This window comes from Filicampus tigris, chromosome 12 (genome assembly GCF_054856515.1).
Source record: "Filicampus tigris isolate MCC_2025a chromosome 12, RoL_Ftig_1.0, whole genome shotgun sequence".
Classification (NCBI taxonomy): Eukaryota; Metazoa; Chordata; class Actinopteri; order Syngnathiformes; family Syngnathidae; genus Filicampus; species Filicampus tigris.
In genome coordinates, this window is record NC_141228.1 from 18,534,150 (window position 1) to 18,558,563 (window position 24,414).

General features: G+C 43.6%; 3 protein-coding genes across 8 annotated transcripts in view; 1 reads left to right on the forward strand and 2 right to left on the reverse strand.

Annotated features, from left to right (window-relative positions):
- The window catches only part of suco (SUN domain containing ossification factor), a 32,139-nt gene extending 18,829 nt beyond the window's left edge, over window positions 1-13,310 (reverse strand). For all 5 annotated transcript variants that reach the window (XM_086046973.1, XM_086046972.1, XM_086046971.1 and 2 more), the window contains exon 1: window positions 13,061-13,310. In XM_086046973.1, the coding sequence (XP_085903099.1) occupies window positions 13,061-13,113 (53 nt within the window). In that variant the 5' untranslated portion in view covers window positions 13,114-13,310. The remainder of the gene's footprint in view (window positions 1-13,060) is intronic.
- Window positions 13,311-14,388: 1,078 nt separating this feature from the next.
- Window positions 14,389-17,783, forward strand: tmed5 (transmembrane p24 trafficking protein 5). The gene is made up of 4 exons (XM_086046961.1): window positions 14,389-14,705; window positions 15,497-15,594; window positions 15,716-15,896; window positions 17,029-17,783. Exons 1-4 carry the CDS (start codon window positions 14,517-14,519, stop codon window positions 17,245-17,247), a joined length of 687 nt encoding a protein of 228 aa, XP_085903087.1. The 5' UTR covers window positions 14,389-14,516; the 3' UTR covers window positions 17,248-17,783.
- A 376-nt stretch (window positions 17,784-18,159) lies between these two features.
- Window positions 18,160-24,295, reverse strand: LOC147138952 (uncharacterized). Of its 2 annotated transcripts, none has more exons than XM_086046946.1 (5): window positions 24,187-24,295; window positions 22,951-23,280; window positions 22,101-22,852; window positions 20,799-21,892; window positions 18,160-20,284 (listed from the first exon to the last, which is right to left on the reverse strand). In XM_086046946.1, exons 2-5 carry the CDS (start codon window positions 23,257-23,259, stop codon window positions 18,522-18,524), a joined length of 3,918 nt encoding a protein of 1,305 aa, XP_085903072.1. In that variant the 5' UTR covers window positions 23,260-23,280; window positions 24,187-24,295; the 3' UTR covers window positions 18,160-18,521. The 2 variants fall into 2 exon arrangements, with proteins under 2 accessions (XP_085903072.1, XP_085903071.1); XM_086046945.1 differs by lacking the exon at window positions 24,187-24,295 and adding an exon at window positions 23,408-23,671.
- Window positions 24,296-24,414: the final 119 nt, after the last annotated feature.

Consider the following 24,414-nt stretch of genomic DNA (forward strand, 5'->3'; position numbering starts at 1 on the left):
TGCTGGTTTTTTTTTGTGTGCGTTTTATGACACTACCTTGCATTCAAATCATAGAAATTATTCACAGAATCATATATATTTTACATTACACTGACTGACGCACGCATTTATTCGGACCGAGGCCACTGATAACGATTGCTTGTTTAAATACTTGAGTGTCGTGAATTGCATTACACCATTTTCCCCCCCCCCCCAGCAAACACATCCTTATGTAAACAATCCTAAACAAACTTTGGCCATGACGAGCAACATCCTCTCAGGGTTACTGTAAAATGATTCGGTAAAAAAGCCGCCGATCATCAATTAGTTACAAAGAGATGAATTGATCATTCTCGGCTTCTACGCCAGACCCAGACGATGTGCGTAAAGGTACCGCGTCTGCCCTCGTTCAGGATCCTAAAGAGGGAAAAAGACTGGATTACAACATTCCTTGTGAATGAAAAGAAAACAGATGAAAAACGGGGCCGGGGGGGGGGGGGGGGGCGCCTTCTTCTGGGGGGGGCGTAGCGTGACCTACTTTTGGGCACCAATGGTTATGCAATAGCAGGAGGAGGAAATCACATCCCACAAATGGCTAGGAGGAATGAATATAGGCACCATAGAGTAGAAGAGTGCTTAAGCGCACAATTGTTTGCTAGACACAAACAAGCTAGGAAGAGCCTTAAGCAAGACTAACGAGTCAGCAACTGTAAACGCACTCCTCCTTTGCCACGCTTTTTACCCTACTTCAACCTAGCAATTTGGTTTTGCTCTGCAATTGTTACACAAGGAAGCAACGTGAGACTAGCTACAACCAGACTTTCGCCAAGAGTTGGGTGTTTTGTTCTCTTGGATCCAGTTAGCCCAGAAAAGGCTGTACATACAAAAACCTTGTTCTATGACATTTGAAAAATTAAGTGGTGGACAAGTGGTTAGTAATTTAGCATGTGTGGCTCACAGTTCTAAGATTCCGGGGGGGGGGGGGGGGGGGGGGTTTCATCGCAGTTCCTTGTGTGAGTTTTTTGCTGGTACACTGGCTTCCTACCTTCCAAAGACATGCACGTTAGAGAAATTCAAGACTAAAATGTGCCTAGGTTTGAATGGGAGAGTGTGAATGCTTGTTTTTCAACATCTGCCCTATGATTGGCTGGTTGTACCCTGCCTCTTGCTCAAAGTCAACTGGCATATGCTATTAGCGTAACCAGCGACTGTAATGAGGGGCTAGCGTTCTGGAAAATTGATTTACGCTGAATGCTAAATCTGGATCAGACCCAGAGGAAACTTGATTTTTCACTGTGGTATAAAAAAGATTCTGAATCGTAAACATGGCAACAATGAACATTTTATCACGTTGTGCAAGAGGGGCTATAAATCCAACAGGATCAGGAATAACTTCGGTATTAATTTGCAAGGAAGTCTTCCAGTTACTCTCTCACCTTACTGATGAACCTCTACAAAATGATGTGTGAATGTACCTGAGCCAATCAAAAGGCACACAGCTGAGAGAACATCTTTGCTTCGATGCTAGCTTTGTTTTCAGCATTAGCATTTTGAGTCCACGGAACACTCCAAATCAACCAAAGCCTCTGATGTACATCCTCTTGGAATCCCGGTTTGTCATAATTTATTCAGATCAACGAATCGCCTTTTTGGGGGTCTAAATATACCCAGAAACCCGGTGTGTATATCCTGGTGAAAATGTTACTATTTTAGGAGTCCCCAACACAACGCTGTAAAACTCACTCAGTAGCGCGCCAATAGTCATTTTACCAAGAATTGAGGATTCTTAGAGTGTTCGAAAAAACAAGCCTTCGACACCAGTTTCATTGACGGACACGAAACTGGCTGGACATGTCTATCAATCATAACAGGACACATGGAAAAAGTCTCAAGGACTCATGTTAAAAAATTGGCAGAATTTAGCAAGCGGGATGGTTGTTTTGAGGATTCTTGAAAGGTTAGGACAAAAAAAAAAATGCAACCAAGAGTTCTATCAACTCAAAATTAGGTGGACAAACTATAAAGACAAGACATGCCAAAATATCCCAAGAAACCCATACGGAACTTACTCCCCTTTTTGGGCAAATTAAAAAGGCTCACACTTTGGAGAACTCCTACTAGGGAATTGTCCCAAATGATCCCCAATCAGAAGTTACCCTTGACAAATGAGCGTGCACTAAATTGCCTAAGCCTTCTAATGTGGGCCGAGCATGGCGTCAAAGACTGATCAAGGAATTGCAGGGATCTTTGATTCCTGTTGGCGTTAGGACCGAATTAGCGGATAAAGCCCATTAAAATGTCAGAGCTGTACTGCAGGAGCCGACTGGTGACTGAGCAGAAAGAAAAAACAACAGGCCGAAGATAGTTACATCTGCCGGGTCAAACAGTACAAACAGCTGCGCCGCATGCCATCGGGGCCTTGCTCCCTTCTCGGCCGAGAGGTTGGCGTGGTGATTACAAGTGTTCCGAGGCGTCAGGCATGACTGCACACGTGAGAGAATCCGGCTTCATAAAGCCTCGGGGCCCAGCCCACCCCCCCCTCCCCTCTCTCTCTTTCTCTGTGAAGTGTTTTATGACTAACGTGCATTCCGTGCAGTCCGATAATGCTGACTCAGGACAAGCGTTGCCCCTGGGCCTCCAAGGGAAAGGAGCTGGGCTGCGTCAGAAGATGATGCTGCTGAAACTCAGAATGGAATGCGGGCAGAGCTGTCCGGTGGATCGGAAGCCGCCTCTCCGACCTCCTCGCCCCCCCCCCCCCTTCTTGGCTTTGAGCTCAGATCAGCTGCTCATTTAAACTCCCTCGCGCGCCCCTGCTGTTATTGAAGCTAACCGGCGGCCTGTGATGTGGACTAAACGCAGTTTCCGCTGTAGTCTCGTCTCATGTTCTTACACCTGGAGCAACGTGAAAACTAGCAAAAACGCTCGAGACTTTCGGGCTTCGGTGAAGCGTTTTAACGGCTGAAGGGCAACACGGTAAACTTGTGGTTTGCAAATCTGCTTCAAAGTTCTGAGTTTCAGGGTTCCGAAGTCGAGAGCATTTATATGTAAGGCATACAAAGTGGAAATTGAGCAGTTGGATATGTTTTTAAACGTTAAGGGAAGGTCAAATTCATCTGTAAATGTTATGGAAAGAAAGAAGAAATAGGGCCATCAGAATACATTAAATCCTAATTTTCTACTTAATTTCCAAACATGTCAATTTGACAAACAGCTTAACAGAATAACGGTCAAATAATTGAGCTTTTCACAAGTTGCAAGTAAGCGTACACTTCAACCAAAACACTAAAAATGAGTAAGAGAGAGAGAGAGAGTTAAAAATCCACTACAAACTTTGTCAGAAGTAAATTGTGGGTCACGGCGGCGGTGTGCCAATAATTTCTTGAGCAGAAGTAGGCCAAACAATTCTACCGGAGAGATGAGGGAGGGTGGGGTAAAGTTTGCATGCGTACTCAAATTCTTTCTCCACTCTAAAGTACGGACTCCTGTGAAACAGCGGTTTGCCGTAGAGCCATCTGATCCTTATATAATCCCCCTCCACTGGTGTATCCTCTGGGCAGCTGGGAAACAGACTTGTGACAGATTGCAAAAAAAAAAAAACACTTGTTAGGAATCACATCTTCCAAGATACTAACGGTCTTGGAGGTTAATAAAGGTTCTCAAGACAAAAAGAAAAAAACAGGATAACATCCCTCTATCATCCAAAATCCAAATGAGGAACTATTAGCTCATCCAGCTAGTGAAGCTCCAGAATATTTCAAGATGTTAGTTTTGATGGTTTGTGTCAAACCCAAGATTGCTGAAGAAGCCTGATTCAAATCGGAAGAAATCAGATGGTTTCCCCCCCCCCCACACCAAAGAATCGTAATAGTGTCACTTGACTTCACCACAAAATGGACGATCTCATTTTCAAGCAACCAAGCGAAACGGATCTTAAAAGGTGAGCAGTAGAAAAGTTGCCCACTTTTCCTTTGTGTGGCAGCCTCATTCCCGTAAGAGCTTTCATGTGTGCTGACTTGTTGTATCCATTAAAAAGGCAAAACACATTAACCGCCCACTTTTAAGAATGACGTACGGCCATCTCTGACACTCGGGTTTGCAACTACGCCTTGAATTAAATCACCAACAAGACGTTTTTGTTTATATTCAGCCACGTTAATTTGGATGATGAATTGCTCGCTGCTTCTTCAGTCACTTGCAAAACAAAACTTCAAAAAGTGAAACGCCTTGTAAAATGGGGAGTTTGACTTGAAATTCTTCGGGCGTTATATGCTTTAAATGTTGCACGTGGAACATAATTGAGAGTGGGGAAAAAAAAAAAGCCGGAAAATGGCATCCTCTTCATTTCCAACCGAAATTAACTTGCAAACAATAAAAAGGACAAAGACTTGCGTTTTAGGACCTTTCACCTAAACTAACCTCTCGTCTACCTTATCTAATCCAACATTTGATCGGAATAAATGCTAAAATATATGTGCTGTACCCCGCTTTACACGCGACAACCTTCATTCGTACAGCCATTTAGAAATTGCCTGCATCAATAACTACAAAGTTGATACATCTAAATGACACGACATGCATTTCAGGAATGACTCCACAAACCTTGAAATTGTATCAATCGGAATCACAACAATCTCTTCAGAGGCTTTTTTTTATCCTTGTCAAAAACATTTTACTTATCAAGTCACTGGCACAAGGTCCGGCACCTTTCCAGACTTTAATACTACACGCTAGCTAAACCTGTAGGGCCTTCGGATTGACAAGGATCTTTATACAGAAACATAGCGGGGTTGTGACGCTTGCAAAAAAAAAAAAAAAAAAGTACACTGGAGTCTTTCTCCAAGTGTATAAACAGGAATACACAAACATGTCTGTGTGCCAAAATACTCGAGCAGCAGGGCTAGTTCACTAGGAATTATTGACACAGCCAGTATGGAAACGTCAAACTACCCAAGCAAGGTCCAGGAGAAAATGATTGGGGGGGGAATCTAGGAGGCGGTCGTGTGTTTTAATGTAATGTGACGGGAAGAGCCACTTCGGCGGTGGTTGGGCGTGGCCACATGTTAGTGGTCTTGCCTAGAGGAGGGGGCGGTGAAGAAAAACCTCATTAAACTTTTACTGCTGTACATTGTGTGCCCGTTGCGCTTTAGCATGGTGAAGCACTGGATGCTAGTATATTACTCAGCTCAATTCGATTGATTGCAGTTTATGTCGTAATTGTTGCAACAACAAAAAAATAAAATCGTCACAGAACACCTCTACATAAACTTTTTTTTTTTTTTTTTTAAACTAGAATTGCACATCCACTACAGCTGGCAGTGGCGCTAATTTATTATCAGGCAATTCATGCACTGCAAATCTTTTCTGTTACAAACAAATAAAAAAAAAAATGTTACTCGTTCACTGCCATTGACGTATTTATTTGTCTTTTCACAGTCCAGCCATTCAATCGAAAAAATGTATGTCTTTTTCCATTTTTTTCAAATATTAAGGTAAAAGAGGGTCTGAAAATGTCTGGCAGAGAATGAGTTAATATTTTTGGTTAATATTAATATTTGATATTATTTTTGAAGTTGATTTCACTCATTTTGTTTTCTTCATTGTTTATAAAGGACGCAACGTAATGCGGAGGTGTATTTATAACAATTTCATAGTCAAATTATATTATTCATAGTCGCAGCAGAGAGTTGGGGGCGGAGCAATGAATTAGCATCCCGTCGCCACAATTTAGTTCAACTGAGACTGTACAACCCAGGTGGGTGCTCCTGTTTTGGTTAGCAACAGGATTCAAATAGACTCACAAACTATTTAATATCTCTGTTTGGTGAATGACAGCATCTATTGACTGAGAAACCTCATTAAACTTTTTATTTACAGACGAGGGAGGCGTTTGTGTGTGATAAGCGAATGACGCATCCGGCAACTAAATACGGCACGGCGTCTAATAGAGGATTTTGAGGAGCTAAAGTAATCTGATAAGACATCAATATTGTGATCATTTGCCCTTTGGTATAAAAAGACAGTAGGAAGACCCACTAAAACATATTTACTCTGGGAAATGGGATCATGTGAACATTGTTTGCGGGACTGCCATGCTATATGTCTTCCTGTATAAAAAAAAAAAATCCCTGCACGCTTGGAACACAATGTTCCCATGCAGCGCTATGGACAGGACCTCTTTGTGATAATGACCCTCAGCTGGGGGTGTGGAAAGACACTCTTGCACTCGCCGCAAACAAGTCGGAAAAGGAGGCAGGGGAGTCGGTGCTTGCAGCCAAAGGTAAATAATGAAGAGAGTCAAGAGTGAGCGAGGGGGAAGGGAAGCAGAGCATGTTCTAGAAAGTGAGGCAAGCAACTACCTTCGGAATCATTTTCAAAGGAGACGTATAGCAATTTCTTCACGATTTACACGTATCCAGCTATCTTAATTTCGACAAGATACCCCAGGCATCAAGAATTACAGTTACACTAGTTCACTTTCCACTTTTTTTTTGAGGCTCACAGAACTCAAATCGGTTCTGAGGGAGCCGTCTTCCTGGCCCATTCAAACAAATTTGGGGCAGAAAATTGAAAAGGTCAACCAAATGTAGCGAGGCCTTTGGCCACGGTGGTGAATAAAACTATTAGAACTTGAGAATGCAGGTGGTGGTATGCATAGTGAGCAGAGAGCGAAGACGGCACGTGGCCTATGCAGCGGACACGTTAGCAAATCCAAATCCAGGGAGATCTTTGGATTACAGCCCTCCCGATATACCAGGTAGTGATCGGTTACCACCGAACTTATGTTTTTGTTTTCCTCTTATATTTATGGCCTACAACAGTGTTTCACGCAAATATTTAATATAGCAATTACTACTTGACAACAGCGTTGGTGAAGGTTAGTGACAGACTATGGAATCTGCCAATTTGCGAACACATTTGGGTTGCTTTGTCACCAGAAGAAGGGAACTCAGTCGTAAATCAAAACCCCCCCCGGTATCTCCTGCACCTACGTTGACAACAAAATGGTACCTTTAAATCAAGTGCGCTCGAACACATCAGCACAAGACCCTTCTTCCCAGAAAATAAATAACAGGTTAGCGCTGTGACGTAAAAGGAACCTCCACCTCTTAATCCACCAGATAATTTTCTCTGTAAACAGTCCCTGTACCTTTTATCATTGAAAAAAAAAAACGCCCTAAGATACGAGATTCTAAAATACGCTGCCATCATTAAGTTGCTTGGCAAGCTTGTGTTGTTAAAGTGTGTTTGTTCACCGACAAAGGGCTAGTAAAACTTGGTCAAACAAATTGTTGGTGCCCATGGAGCTCTGAAAATGTTATACTAACTTGATTAAGAAAAAAAAAAAAAGGGCTATGTAAAGAATCCGAAACAAAACTGGAAAGTTTATTTCCCTATCAGCAGTCTACAGAGCTTAGCTGCCTCCATGGCCAGTGGGCAGGAACAATCGAGTGCCAGTCCAGCTCAGCCTCCACACACACAGAACTGGATCTGGCCGGCTCGCCACCGCACAGAAAACTGATAAAATGTGAACTCAAAATGATGATAAGGTGCATGTTTGCACAGCCAATTAGTGTGTCACTCCAGAAATTATATTCCATACAATTCTCTAGTAGCAATGTAATGTCAACTGCGTAAACAAAGAAATGTTGTCTTGTAAATTTAGTGGGAAATGACACCGAGAAGGGATGTACTTCGATTTTCTGGGGTTAGTGGTACATGTACGGTGGAGTAATAAAAGTACAACATCACTCTGTAAACAAAATGCCAATTTCCAACTGAGTTTGGCAGCATGTTGAACTTGTTGAGTCACTTAACGGCTTAAGGTTACACCCAAGTAAAGAGATCATCTGTAAATACTGTACCCAATAGGGCTGGCTTTTTGTCCAAAAATCGACAATATTTGGAGACGTTCACTCAATACAACAGTGGTCCCCAACCACCGGTCCGCAGACTCATACTGGCCACAGCCTGTTTGGTATTGGGCCGCACGGAGAAAAAATAAATAAATAAAAATTATGTAAGCGTCAGCCATCCCGCCGATTACCTTCCGAACGGCAATATAAACGGGGCTGGGTGATTATATGATTGAGAATCGTAATATTACGTGACCAGCTGCGAGCCGTGAGCATATTTACTCCATCAGACCCGCACACAGAGTCCCGTTTTTCCTTCTTACTTTGGTTTGCAAGATGAAGCAAACTGAATTCGCCAATAAACAGAAAGTAACAGTAAAAAAAAAAAAAAGAGCAAACATGCAGCTAAACGCGCAGCCGTGACTCGGTGGAATAGTCCGAAGATTAAGCTATTTTGACAAGAGCGGTTCCTTCCCATCACTTTTGCGGCGTCATCTCCAGAGCAACATGCCGAAAAAAACAGCAATACAAGAAACTTGTCCAGGTGGAAAGCATGACAACGTGAAAAGAGTACAAGGAACTTGTTGAATCATTTGAATAAGTGGCACCCAAGTGGAAAGCATGACAATGTGAAAAGAGTTTGCACCGCCTGCCCGCGTAAACATTAGCCGCTAATAACTAGCCGGCAACCACCGGACGAAAGCCGCAACCAATCCGTGTCATCTTTGGATCATGCACATTAGCAACAACTTTAACACTGTATGCAGGATCATAATTTATTATTATTTTATTGTGGCGTATCCACACGTTTATGACCTTCACAACGTGACTTGTAGAGTATGCGTAAGAGGAGAAGGGGGGGGGGGGTATACACAAGCATGCATCAACAGGCAAACAAAATGGATGTTCCCTGTGAACTAATGTTTTTTTTCCCCAACTAATAGTCAAAGACCATCTCTCCAAGGCAGGCTTTGTTACTGTTCTAACCAACCGCCCCACTCCCCACTCTTTGCCACCGCGTGCACAGCAGGAACAGATATGGCTCAGAAGGACTTTTCTTCTTTCTTCACCATTTACTTTCAGCGTCTAATTAAAAGGTGTCGCCGAGGGCTCCATAGAAGCTTCTTTGGTAACGCCTACAGTTTGTACAGTGTTGACTGACAGCGGTGCTGTTTTAATGAGTTTGCTCTCATCGCTAAAAATTATGCTCATAAAAATTCAAGAGGTCTTTATTGTTTTACAAATGTCACGAAAATTAGCCGTACAATCATTACAGTGAACCACAGTTTATCGTGCGTGTTGCAGACCCAGTTGCACAGGTGAAAAACTACGACAGAGACCGCCATTTTTTTTTCTCTAATTAAATGTAGTTTAACTAGTTTTTAGCCCTCCCACACGCTTAAAGAGCCCTTTTAAAACGCACTGTAAATGTATTTGAACATTAAAAAATTGCAAGCATAAAATGAGTACGTAAAAAAAACTAGGTATTGTAGTGTCTGTGTACACGCATGTGCCTTTAGGAGGCTGAGCCCGGTGAAGTGGCTTGTGATGTCAGCGAGTGTGTGCGCGTGTCCAGGCGTGAGCTGTGGCTAACAGCAGCATCTGCGCAAATGTTTTTTTTTGGGGGGGGAAAAAAAATAAAGAAATAAACATGATTAGATTTCAAAATCATTCCCAATAAAAAACTTAATCTGTTAAAATTAAAAATCAATAAAAAAATGTTTGTAAATACCGTACATGTCTCATAAAGGTTTGCTAAGCAAAACAACAAAACTGTAATTTGACCAAGTTTGGGGGACAACTTTCCCCTCAATGAGCACAAAGGCTAAACGTCATCTTGATTCATCAAATTGCCGTGGCTTACAAGGCATCTACAGTCTTGTGGGACGTCATACGCAGTATAATCTCCAACGCGTCAATTAGCTGTGGTTATAGCTCTAAGTGTTAATACTGTAGTGTTGCATAATGATTGCAATCCAAGTGTGACACAGGGATGGAATCAACGGAATGTGATGATTTGATAAGCAGCCTTGGTAGTAGGCAAGGCTCAACGGCAGATGATGTCAATTCAAGTGGGACCTTGACTTGCGTGACCTGGCTTCTAACTCAAATCACCTTTCCCCATTGAAATAACTAGAAATGCCCTCAATCATTTACAAAAAGCACCAACCCAATTTTTTTTCCCCCCACCACTGTAATTTGAAAACGTCCACGAAATAGTCAAATGGATCACTGCAAGTATAAATATCTATTTGGGGTAAACCACCATTAATTTCAACTCTATCCTGCTGGATCAAGCAGCATCTTCTTCACGTGTTCTTCAGAAACTGTGGTCAGGGCCAGCAAATATTCTTGCGACGAAGCACCACATTAGTAAACCAGAATGACGCCGACATCACGCTGCATCCTCAGGGATGTGTGAGAGTCGGCACGGGGGAGCGAGAGGCAGACAACAAACAGTGAGGTTTTGCATCCGTAATTAGCTTTACGTGATGTTGCATGCTCATTAGCTGGCAAGTGCAAAAGTGGAAAAACAACAAAGCTCCACCTACAAACTGGTCCGAAGGAGTCGGGAAATATCAGGTTTTAAAATAGACAGTAGTCCTCCGTATATTCGTGATTCATTATTCATGAATGTACATAGCGGGTGTTTTTTTTTCTGAGGAGCCTATCAGCAACTATTTACAGTGGGTACGGAAACTATTCAGACCCCTTGAAATGTTTCACTTTCTGTGTCATTGCAGCCATTTGGCAAAATCCAAAAAGTTCATTTTATTTCTCATTAATGTACACTCAGTACCCCATTTTGACAGAAAAAAAAACAATTGTAGAAATTTTTGCATATTTATTAAAAAAGAAAAAAAAAAGTCTACATTAATGAGAAATGAAATGCATTTTTTTTTATTTTGGCAAATGGCTACAATGACACAGAGAGTGAAAAATTTCAAGAGGTCTGAATACTTTCCATACCCACTGTAATGCAAAATTCCAAGATTTTTGTGCTCTTTCTGAAACGTACTCAGATGCCCTGTTTAAATGGGAAACCAAAACAGTAACTTGCATCAAGGAAGTAATGCATCACAATTAAGAGCATGTTGCGGAGGAGCTGCGTTTAGCCTGGGTTGTTAGTAAGTTAGAGCACGCCTTCACAACACTGTAAATGTACACGCGCACTCCTAGTGCATTTTTTTTGAGGAACTATGTTGAAGTGGCTTGGTTGATATTCATTTAGACAAAAGTAGTAATCTGCCACCATCTTGGAACATCTGTTGGCAATTATCGTTTTTTCCCCCCCATTATTACATTTACACTTATTTATTACAAATATTAATTCATTAAACTGACTAATCTTGTAAATGCTCAAAATATCTTACATCAACATTGCAACATTCCTCAAATCTTTCCGGAACACTTTGACACACAACACCACATAAAGCTGGGGTTCGGGTTTTAAATAAGGGTTTTGAGCTTGGGTTAGGGTTTGAATTGTTGAAAAATGCATCATATAGCTCCTTCAAAGTAGATGGAGAAAGGACATTGTGGTAACAAAAAAAAAAAACAACAGTTGAGCCTTTGTCTTCTGCTGCTATGAGGAAAGAAATATTTTGAAGCTCACCTACAAATTAAAAAGGTGTGCACAATCACATACTGTAGATTCCAGGAAACTGTAACGGGTTGGATCTGTCATGCAACACATTATTCACGTCACCAAAAAAAATAAAAAATAAAAAAATTGAAACGAAACCAACAAGCCAGAAAAATAATCTATCGTTTATTAATTTTCTTTTTCCTCATTCGGGTCGCCAGTAAATTGGAGCTTATCTCATCTGATTAAGGAAGCACTCACACATTTAGACAAGTTAGATTTTGAAATAACTTAATATGAATGTTTTTGCAATGCGGGAAAATGAATATTGTGCTGTCAGCTTCAAAACAGACATACCGGTATATAATTTACAGCGGGTTTATCCTTGTGCACAGGGCACCTCGCCTACCCACTACGTTATTCATATTTTATGTACAGCCACCCCTTACCTTCTTGCAATTTTTTTTCTGTACGACAGTACAAGTGATTAACTGAAAACGTAACTATTTAACTATTTGCAGATTCCCCAAAATATTCCAAAAAGGATTTTATTCAGGCCAAGTCAAGCACTATGCTGACATGGCGTCCTTGGGTGCCTTGACGAAGGCACAAAATAAATTTAAGTTTGCTGTAGTACAAGTCATGCCTACAGATTGAGGTGCAAGGGTGAAGTAATCAAGAGTTATAATGGTAGTTCTTTTTACATTGAATTAAAATATTTGATTGTTAGAAAATCAAAGTAGCGTTTGTTTGCTCCAAAAGATTTTGAAAATGACTTCAAATACGCATCACGGACACTACTAACTATAACATTAATATATCGTCGATGTCCTGTGAAAAACACTTGTCCAATTTTGGAAATGTTTTAAAATTTTCACATTAATGCGATGCCTGTAACGCGGAAACACCATTTCCGTAAAAATAAGAAAATTGAAAAATAAGTGTTTTTCACAGGACAGCAACGATATGCAATTGTAAACATTTTTAGGCAGGGAGTGTTCATCCACGAAACTTTAACCTTCGTGTCGATGCTATGTCGATTACCCCCACAAATAAGCGAGCGTTCACTGTGCAATGTAGACTGTGACTATTTTTGCCCTAAAATTGGCCACTATCGGTCACCTTACAGGTGACATGAGCGAGCTTGATTGCTCTGAATTACAGATTCTGAGCTAACCTACTATACATACATACATACATACATACATGTCAAGACCTCTCATCTTCCCACACCACCGACATTTAATGTATACATTACAGTATGTTTGCTTAAAATTAGCCATTACCGGCTACCGTACAGGTGACACATACTAGCTTGCCCGCTACCAAGCGACGTTTGTCTAGCTAACCTACTAATCTATAAAATAGTAATTGAAAGTACAAGCTTTCACATTCCACTTAATCGACTAAAGACAGAATTACAACGTCGTTTCTTTTGTATACATTTTGACTGAATTTGCGTCACTCTTGAATTCGCCGACAACGTTAGCCATGTACGTTAGAGGCAAATGGATAACGTACAAGGACGTACACAAAGCTACGACGTGATGCCCCCACCCCATCACAAAAATAGAGTAAAAAAAAAAAAAGCCTGCTAAAATGTCATCCCCCTATTCTTAATGGATGCGGAAATGTGTCTTACCAGCACAGGAGAGCTACAATGAGGCACACAACCAGAACACGCAGCCTCTTCATTATCTTCCCACGGGGACCAACATCCTCGCTCTTTGGAGCTTCTTTCGAATCTCGCAACAAAACAAAACAAATTAGACTAATAAATCGTTAGTCGTGTTTAAAGTTTCGAAATGGCCAAGCAGCTGTCTACTTGGGGTTCGCGAGTTTATCTTTGATGTGTGCTAATGCCCATTGTGCGGTTCAGACTGCTGTTGACGACTAGCTCGCCGAATTCAACCCCTCCCTTATCAAGGAAAGTGACCAATCGCGCGAGAGATAATGATTCGCCAGCCAATGGGTAGAGACTATGCAACAACTGCGTGGAAACAGCACCGCCCACTGGACTGAGGTGGACACGGTGGAACAAGACGCGTCATCTTTTACCTTGATAACAAATTGATTAGTTAGATGTTGCAACAAAGATGCAACCTGCAAACGTTGCAAATGGAAATTGTGTTTTTTTCTTTGGTTGGTGGGGGGGCGCGTTTGTTTAAACGTAGTGCGTGGACGTTACTTACATCGGACATGTTTGTTTTCAATCGCGGTGATTTATAATTGGAGGCGATTTAATCAATGAGTCTATCGTTTATATTTTGTATTAATTTACCGTTACCAGAATGCAGTTCGAAATTGGTGTCGAAAATGTTGTCTTTAATTTATTATACCCTGTAAATTGGTGGGAAATACACCACGTCTCATCAGAATTTAACAAACATGTTAGTTTTATATTTTCCAAATAAGTCCTTTATGAATTTCAATACTCCATAAACTGTAGTTTATGAATATGACATATGTAATCAACATATTTCAACAAAAGCTGTCTTAATACATTTTTAAAGGAAAGGTGATTCTGTGGATACCGTGTGAATATTTTTATAAACACATGAAGAATTTACCTGTGATGATGCTTTCACCATCATAAATAAATAAAAAAAATCCTAAAATGCAGTTTGTATTTGCTGTTCAAACTATTGATATATGTATATATGTGTATAAAGGTCACAACATAACACACGTAACATTTACTTTCAAGTAATCATTTACTTCTCCCAGAAAATACAATCGGGTTTTTTTCCATAATTGTGGAATCGAGGAATTTTCATGCACATTAAAAAACAACACTTCCCAAAATGCACTTCGAAACAGTTGTCCAAAATGTTGCCTTCAATGAAAAACATAAATTAGGACTAAAACGAATATAACATTGTTATCCGAATACTCTGAATCAAACACGTACACAACTAGGGTTGTTTACCGTTAAAAATAAATATATAAATAAATAAATAAAAATAATCAGGCGGGGTCCTGTGCTGTCGCGTGTCCTCGGGCTCAACTCAAGCTTAAGTTTTGGGGGTTTTCTTTCGGGGCAAACACCAGAAGCAGACTGCATCACTAGTTTTACTCGTAGATGCTCTTTGGCGATTATGGCCACGGTGCGGCCGTTTGCTTGTGTCGTGTCGGTGTTACTCGTCGTCGTTTCCGAGAGGTTCTCGGCGCTGGCCGCCTTCTCGCAGTCTCTGGACAGCGACTTCACGTTCACTCTGCCCGCCGGTCGCAAGGAATGTTTCTACCAGACTATGAAGAAAGACGCCTCGCTGGAAATAGAATATCAGGTCGGGAATACTCAAATATTCAATTGGATTGCAAGTGAAATCTATTAATAGAAATCAAGGTTTTGCCAGTTATACCAGGTGACGTGGTGCGTACGATCAGTGTCACGGCAGTGTTTTTGGGAGCCATAATCTTGGGACAAAAGTAGGTATACACTTTTTAGATGTGCTTTTTATCGACTGTATTTATGTTGCAGAAAGGGAGGTAGCAGACCAGTTAGGAAATATGAAACTACATGGAAGGAAAGGAAATAAAGTAGCAGGAAAGGAAGTTCAGGGATGGAAAAAAAAAAGCTGGTCTAAGTTGGAAGGAAGGAGGTAAGGAATTAAGGCACCAAAGTAGTTTTAAAAAAAGGAAGGATACAAAACGACAGGTGGGTCTGAGGGGGAAAAAAAGAAAACTGTAGATCTGCGGTGGAAGGAAGGTCAGGTAGGTTTAAATCGCAGAACCACAGAGGTGGCAGGAAAGAAAGAAAGAAAGAAAAAAGAGCTCTCTGATGGAAGGAAGGCATAATGTAGGTTCGAGTGAGGGAAGGAATGCGTGACAAAAGTAAATCTTAAATCTTTAAGAAGCAAGGAAAGATCATGGAAGATGGTCAGAAAAGAAAAGATGCGGGGGGGGAAAAAAAGTCTGAAGCCAAGGCAGGAAGGACTCAAAATAAATGGCAAGTCTCAGGTAAGGATAAAAGAAAGGAAGTTGGAGGGAAGGAAACAGCCGAGGAAGAGGAGACAACAAACTGTGAATGTAATATGAAAAAAATGTTCACCACTTTTGTCCTGAATGTCAATCATAGGTATTAGACGGCGCAGGCTTGGACGTGGATTTCTTTATCTCCTCTCCCTCTGGCCAGATTCTCTACAGCGACTATCACAAGTCAGATGGAATGCACACGTATGTTCAAGCAGACATATTAGGCTTTGTTTTCCATGTCATAACATGGTGTGCGTACTTCACTATTTGTATACAGGCAATTAAAAAGAATGAGACAAATATTCCTGTTTTCCTCCCCCAGTGTGGAGACGGAGGACGGGGACTACATGTTCTGCTTCGACAACACGTTCAGCAGCGTCTCGGAGAAGCTGGTCTTCTTCGAGCTCATCCTGGACAACATGGACGCCGAGGAGGAGGCCGACGACTGGAAGGAGTACGTGCACGGCACCGACATGTTGGACATGAAGCTGGAGGATATCATGGTGAGTCTGCAAAAGGGTTATAATAGTTCGGGGGGGTTTCAATTCCGTTTTTATTTGGTTTTGATTTTTGTTTTTTCAAATTTGATCATTTTCAATACATTTTTATTTTCCCAAAAATGCTTCATTTTAGTTTCGGTTTTATTAGATTTAGTATTAGGTGGAGCTTATTTTTAAACGGAGTATTTGTCAAGTGGAAGATAATTTATTTGTTTATTTTTTTAAAGTAAGCACAAGCATTTTGTAATAAAGTAAACTAGAATTCCCAAACGACTGTTTCGACCCTCCTTCTGTACGGACGTACAGCAATACCGAAATAAACACATTTAAAATCAACCCCGAAATGCTCGTGTATGATATTGACAAAGACGAAAACGAAGGACATTTCCACAATTATCATAGTTTTATAGGCATAAAATTGTTGTATTAAGTGTGGCAACCAAGTACAAAATCCACCGCTTACCACTGTTAAAAGGCAAAGACAGATAAATGCTGGGTCTTCTGTTGAGTTTCTGATTATTCCCCACTGAAAATTTCCCCACTGTGGGATCAATAAAGGCATTCTTATTCTTATTCTTATTAGACAATTTCACTGCATCTCTACATGAAAGATAAATAAATTTTGTCCAGTGGTGTATTTGCCACATTGGGTGCAAAGTGACCCAAGCGGCAAAATAAATTTGATGGCAGGCTTGTGTGCTGAACTCTCACCTATTAGCTCTTTGGGGCCAGGCCAATTGTTTGAGCTCCGCCCTGGCGAATTGTGTCAAAGAGCACACAGGCATTGCTTAGCTTAGTGACAGGAAATGCATCTTCCAGCTGTCCTTTTTTTTTTTTTTTTTTTTTTTTTTAAGTCATTCTTTTAGCGCAACATGGTTTAACGGGGACGTATTACACATTTTTATGTCACAATTTAAAACAATTTCCCGGTGTTTTAATTGCTGTCAAAATACCCGAAGGATCAAGGCTATTTTAACTGTATGTATTTATTTTTCATTTATTTATCCAAAAAATGTCTGCATTCCTGTAGTAGTAGTCTCCTTTTTAAATACAGAAATTCCATCTTGGAGGACGATCCATGTTTACCTGTTCACATCTTGTTGTTTGGGCTCTTATCCGCCATCTCTCCTGCCAGGACACCATCAACAGCGTGAAGTCGCGGCTGGGCAAGAGCATGCAGATCCAGGCGGTGCTGCGCGCCTTCGAGGCCCGCGACCGCAACCTGCAGGAGAGCAATTTTGACCGGGTCAATTTTTGGTCCGTGGTCAACCTGGTGGTCATGATGCTGGTGTCGGGTGTGCAGATCTACTTGGTGCGCTCGCTCTTCAACGACCAGACGAAGATTCGCACGTAACAAACCTTGTTGGGGCAGGGGGGTGGTGGTGGGGCAGGTTTGCAAAGGGAGAAAAAAAAAAAACAGATCGGAACATTTCAGAAACACGGCAAATGAGCCTCTGATTTTTTTTTTTTTTTTTTCTTTTCTTCAGTCCACTGGATATCGAGGTTGAGGAAAGTTGTATTTGTCAACATCATTGCTGTAAAGATTTTTATGACTGATCGGACTCACTAGGCTTTTATCGTTGGGAGTCTTAGCTTAACATTTGTCACACTGTCATAATTGTGGAACTAAATAGTTTCATTTAGCTGTCTGCTTTTTTGGAAATTCCAAAATGTCATGTTTACTTTTCCAGCCTATACTTCCATCCGGTGTTGCGTTTTTGAGTGATTTTCTATTAATCGACTTCAAAGTGAGTTGATCGCTTTTATTGACTGTTACAATCTGAAATAAAGATTTTATATATAGCGATCACTGAGCAGAACTTATCTCAAGTTCAGAGGTTGGGATATTTATTAATTTACTTGTAAATGTGTAAATTAAACATTTTTGACAAAAAAAAAAAAAAATTGTATTGCGTGGTACTTTTTACGAATGTTTCAACCATCTCTGACATCAGCGCACATATCTCATTAGTATTTTGTATAGTGGTAAGTATCCCTGCCTGGCACCCACACTGACCCGTCATGAGACAATCTAGTCTTTTTGCTTCACCGGTTCGACTCCTGACTTCAGTGTAAACAAATGTTACCCGGAAGTGCCTACATTGTTCAAAATGTTGATTACTGTGCATTGCAAATTTAGCTCCAAGAAACTGGAAGGCATGTAATGACAGAAGTGGTTTTGTTCATGCAGTATACTTTGTGGTTTTTAGCATCATGAAAACACAATCCAAATTTTAATTCATTTTAAGCACATTTGCCATTAGGTTATTCGATTTTCTTGAAAATATCTGTTAATTTTAAAGATCTGCATACATTTAAAAAAAAAAAAAAAAGGAGCCGCACATCCAGCTCCTCCTGGTTCATCAAGTGACCACCCAGGAACCAAGGCTGAGACCCCCTTTGTGCATGCCCCTGAGGGTCACCACTCGTCACCTAGCCAGTGTGTCGAAAAGTAAAAAAAAAAAAAAAAAAATGGAAAGGGAATCCGCTGGTACAAAGATGACTATTAAATTTAATAAAAATGAAAGTAGACGACAAAAAAAAAAAAAAACGTGAACATAACACAGAATTTTCAGTATGACAATATTTTACAATATGTACACAAATAGCACATCAGCACGGCGTCAATTAAGAATCAATCCATCGCTGCCACTCTGTGTCATAGAATTGGGATGCCTGAAATTCTTTCCAGGTCATCTCCCTGTCCATGCCTTTGTCCTTGTACAGAGAGTAAACTTTGCTTGGGCAGTAAACGTACTTGCCCGCATGCCCCGGGAAGGTCGTTTGAACGTGAAGGCCGTTAAGTCCTTGTTTCTGCGCTTGATGGCAGAAACGACAAAGACGACCGATCTGCTGATTCTCTCTCCGTTTCCTCTTTCTGCTTGCCTTGTTTTTCACCTGACCCCAGGTCGCCTCCATCTCCCTCTGGAAAAACTCGGACTCCAAAAACGTGTCGAATTGCATCATTGGGTCCGAATGCCCCTCGGCAGCGTACGCGCTGTGGACCTTTTTGGAACAGTAGAAGTACCTTTTTTCCCCTTGCTGGTAAAAGTGGTGGATGGCCGAGCCGTCCGCGTCGAACTTGGACTTAGGCTGTCCACAGGCCAGGCAGAGCTTCCTATGTTTCTTTGGTGCCGCCTGTGATTGTAGCTTTGGCTGCTTGTTCAAGACCTCTTCTATGATTTTTGAAACGGAGTCGCTTGACAAGAGAAGTGGGCTCTGAGGAGGCTTCGACGGCACGGGCTGCTGCTTTGCCGGCGGAAAGACGGCCGGCTGCTTCTTGGCCGGCTGCTTCTTGGCCGGCGGAAAGACGGGCGGCTGCTTCTTGGCCGGCGGAAAGACGGCCGGCTGCTTCTTGGCCGGCGGAAAGACGGCCGGCTGCTTCTTGGCCGGCGGAAAGACGGCCGGCTGCTTCTTGGCCGGCGGAAAGACGGCCGGCTGCTTCTTGGTCGGCGGAAAAACGGCCGGCTGCTTCTTGGCCGGCGGAAAAACGGCCGGCTGCTTCTTGGCCGGCGGAAAGACGGGTGGCTCAGTCTCCGCGAATGGAACACTGGCCGGCTTCTTCTTCACCACTCGAATACTGGAAGGCTTCATCGTCACCACTCGAACACAAGTCTGCTTCATCTTGACCACTCGAACGCTGGTCGGCTCCATCTTCATCACCCGCACGCTGGCCGGCTCCATCTTCACCAATCGAACGCTGGCCGGCTCCACCTTCGCCGGTGGACCGCTGTCCGGCTCCACCTTCGCAGGTGGAACGCTGTCCGGCTCGATCTCCACCAGTGGAACACTGTCCGGCTCCACCTTCACCAGTGGAAAACTGTCCGGCTCCACCTTCACCGGTGGAACGCTGTCCGGCTCCACCTTCACCAGTGGAACGCTGTCCGGCTCCACCTTCACCAGTGGAACGGTGTCCGGCTCCTCCTTCACCAGTGGAACGGTGTCCGGCTCCTCCTTCACCGGTGGAACGCTGTCCGGCTCGATCTCCACCGGTAGAACACAGTCCGGCTCCATCGTCACCACTGGAACGCTGGCCATCTGGCTACCCTTAGTCAGGGAGTGCCGAGTATCAGGAACATGTTCCCTACTGACGACCTTGGAAGCGTTCATGTTCACATAGCGGGATATGTGGAGCTTGGCGGTGGGCTGTAGCAAGCTCCCGGGCACGGTGGCAGACTGGCGAAGCATGGCCGCGTAATCCCTGTGCACCAGCGACAACATTTCCTCGTGTTCGCTTTCACGATGCTTGTCCAGCAGGCCGTCAATGGCGTCCATCATGGGGGCCGTCCAGCATGCGTGCTCCAGGACGGATATCGGCCCACCTGTCCCCGAGGGTCCAGAGTCGGCACTGCGAGGCAGCGGCGTTGATGTGGAGGTCAGAGGAATCAGTGCTGAAACAAGAGGCTGCACTTAAAAAGGGAAGTTAACCCAAACATATTTTTTTTTTCAAGAATATGTTCCCAGCAGGCCCACTAGTTGAAACACGGCATTCTCTGACTAATTCTGCGTTTGTGGATTATAAATTAAACAGCAAAATGCACTCGTTTTTAGCCATCTCTGGTGGCGGCCATTTTGTCTTGTCCACTGAAAATGACATCACAACTGCTCACGACGACCAATCACGGCTGACCCGTTTTCTGAATCTGAGCCGTGATTGGTCGTTGTGAGCAGTTGTGATGTCATTTTCAGTCGACGGAAGTGACAAAATGGCCGCCCCCAGAGATGGCTAAAAACAAGTGGATTAACACTTATACCACAAAGGCAATATTCATCAGAATGCCCTGTTTCAACTAGTGGGCTTGCATAGAACATATTCTTGAAGAAAAAAAAAAAATGTTTGCGTCGACTTCCCCTCTTCAAACAACACAAGCAATGTAATGAACTACGCCTTCACATCCAACTTACTTCTCACTGCCGGCAGCTCCTTCTCGCCTTCCTCTTCCGACGCTTCCACTTTAAACACAGGTGGCGTCGTCCGCTCTGTCTCCACCACCTCCGGAGGAGGGGTGACGGCGGGCACCTGCTCCACGGACAAAGAGCCCGGCTCTGCTGACGCCGGTTCCTCAGTCGTCTGGGCCTTGCGCTCGGTCCAGCAGAAGGTGACCGGACAGCAGTCCGGCTCCACATACTCCAAGCCGAACCGCTCTCCCGTGTCGCGCTCAGAGAGTCGGAGCGCCGGGTACTTGTCCGACCCGGTGACTTTGGCCCAAGCCCGATTCAGCTCAACGATCAAGGCGGGGTCAAAGACACCGGGGAGGCTGATATCCAGCATCTTGAGGTCAACCAGCCTCTGAAAGTTCCACCGAGCCACATCCATCATGCCCTGGGCCTGGAAGAGTTCATTTGAGGCTCGAGTCCCAGTGACCCACTCGGCCCGATGAAAATGGTGACCCTCGTGCTGCCCCGCGACAGGAATCCAGACGGGGAGTTCGGCACCGTCGCCCGGCATGTGGTTCGACCGAAGCGTAGCGCCGAGCCGGTACGCGATGCCCTCGCCGAGTTGTGGCTCGCTCAGGCAGCCGCGGAGAATGTGGACCCTCTGAATGCGCCAGGTTCTGAGCATCGACGCCTTGAACAGAGGGACGTCGTTGGGGTCCGTTGACAGGTGAAAGTGGTTCAGGACCCTCTCCACTCTTTCCACCAACTCCAGCGGCGCCGGGATCTTGGTCCTGCAGTGCTTGCCAAGGTGCTGCTCGGCGGGATCGGCAGGACGGATCCCGCCCTGGCCCACCGCGCCGAAAGCGTCAGAGAGCAGCCGGCAGAACTGCGCGTAGAGCGGGTGGCGCTCCGACGTGCATTCGCGGAGGAAGCGCCGCATGCAGTGGAAGACGTCCAACTTCACGACGATGTCTCGGTTGAAGTCGGACCTCGACGCGCTGCAGTTGGTCAGCGGCCCGGCGGTGGCCCAAGAGATGTTGGCAGGGGTGGTCTTCCACGCGTTCCACCTCAGGTGTTCGCCTGGAATGCAGTTTGAAATGTGGAAACTGGCACAGCAGTCCCTGCACACAAAACAAAGAGCAAAAACTAAAAACAATTGGTGAGTCGAAATACAATTGAGATGTAAGTATACTATACACGTAAACACAATTTCTGGTACACCTTTGTTAATGAAAGAATTATTTTTTTCAATTCTGTCAATCTAACAATTCTGTCCGCATGTTTATAAAACGGTCGGTGTCGGGACAAAGCTTTGAAAAGAATTTTCACCTGTCCACCCAGTGATATTTGGCCCTCTGCATCCCGGCCATGTCGTAGCGAGATGCTAACCCCTGGAACACGGGCACCAAGGACTTGTCCGTCTCTGACTGGACCATCACCCAGGAAACGATAAGCGAGTTCTCATTAAACAAGGCGAAACTGGAAAACACCCCAGCCGCTAAGGTGACTTTCCTGCCCTCTTTCCTCGTGCGGTCTGCCCTGAAGACTTGGCCAAAGGTGCCCTGGAGCAGTTTCTTGATGGCCGGTTCCTGACGAGTGTACTCTTCAAGGAAGAAGTCCGTCAGGTAGTGATCAGTCACGGACAGACCGCACCAACCTTCAGGCTCCTCGTATGAGCCAAACAACCGCGGGGCGTCGTCCCTCCTCAGGAACTGGCCGGGCATCTTTTGCCCGTACACACTGGCCTCCAAGTCCCGCACGTTCTCCAGTGTGTGGAGATAAGCCAGATGAGCGCGCTCGTATTTGAGGCGCAGCATCTCGTTCAGCTGGCCCGCCGTGTCTGACGGCGACTTGCTCGTGCGCCGCAACTCGTCTATGACCGTCTTGCATATGGCTTTTTGGGGGGTCAAGAACGCCGGCAGGATGTTAGTGATACGCTTGGGCAGTTTCTCTAGCCACCACTGACTGTCCGCAAACCAACATTTGCGGCAGACCTTGCAGCGAAGTCGCGAAGACAGGATGTAGTACTGCCCTCCGGTGCCGACGATCGCTCGGGGCCGGCCCACACCGGCAGACACGACCTGGTTAAACAAAGAGCATGTAGAGGGAACTACTTTTATTCTCCTTTAAATGTGTGACACGTCATCATTGCATCACGTAAACATCAAAGAACACACACCTGTGTCTGGGGACAGCCGTGGAGACATGGCAGTTGGTACGTGCTCCTCAGCCTGTCCATGATCTCATGCTCAGGCTTCCAAATGAAGAAAGGATGGAGCTGGAAGACGTTTGGGGACGGCAGCTCGGCCTCTGGATCGAGGAGCTCTGGCTGCGGGGGAAAACGCCAGAGAGAGATGGCGTTGCCCACTCTGTGCACCGGGCGACATCCCGGCCACAGCCCCAGATCCCGCAGCTCTGTCTTCATCCACATCTTCTGATGTTGAGAGCACGTCCATCTTACATTATCATCATCATCGTCGTCCATCATTATGAAAGTTTTTCCAGAAATCTATACAGAAAGAACATTAGGGGTGCAGGATTACAGCCAAAGTGATAATGATGATTATTTGATCAATATTGAAATCATGATCATCCATCAATTATTTATCATGTTCGGGAGAATATTTTGACCTTACATTTTTTTCCTTTAACATCTACTACTGGCTAAATGAATGGTCTTTTGTTTAAAGGCACTTGACTAGTAGTCTAAAACAAATCCAGACAACGAATGTCGATCCCTTTCGCTCCATGTACTGCCCCCTGGTGGTTGGCTGACTACTGGTTGAGAAAATGCAGTACATTTGAACTGAAAATGAACACACAAATATAACATCCATGTTGACCTAAATTGCATTGCCTTTTCATACAAAATAAAACAGGAAAGAAACTTAAAGTAATGTGTAAAGTTTCATTCTACACAACCCCCACCTTCCTCTCTCTACCTCCCTCCCCCACTTCACGAGCAGCTTGTAAATTGCAACCCTGTATTCAAATTAAGAGGGAGTTCTTTAACCACCTGTTCAGTTAAACCAACTCAAGTCACGAAACCAACAAAAGATACAATGCACAAATTGAAGTACTGGAAAATCCAATTTTTAGACAAAACGCCAATGATAAGAGTATTTAAGCACACTATTTTGAGCGCTCCCCCATTCATTCACACGTTCAATGCAACCCAACAAAATGGCCACATAAAGGCAAAACATACGGCGAGATATAAAAACCAATTGCATTGCAGACACAAAGAATATGAGCATTTAAGCATACAAGACGAAAATAGGCGACTTTCACTCAAATCGCCTGGTGGTCTGATTCTAATCACATCAAAATATAAGTGTTTAAAATAGCTAATAAACGATGGAACTACGAAAACAAACTTTTTTTTTAAACGATCATTATATATGACAAGCCTTACCACTTAAACGTAGATGTTTACGGGTGTGGCATAGCAACGGAAGCGAAAGGTAAAGGTTTAGGGCATTTTCTTCTACTTGTCCGACTGCGCAACCTAACTTCCTGTGCGAAAGGTTTAGCAGCGCCACAACCGGACGAAGCGGTCAATAGAATATTGCATCAGTGAAAAGACTGAGTGAGAAATTTAAAAACGATATTTAAATGTTTATTTGGGGAAATGTGTTACTCA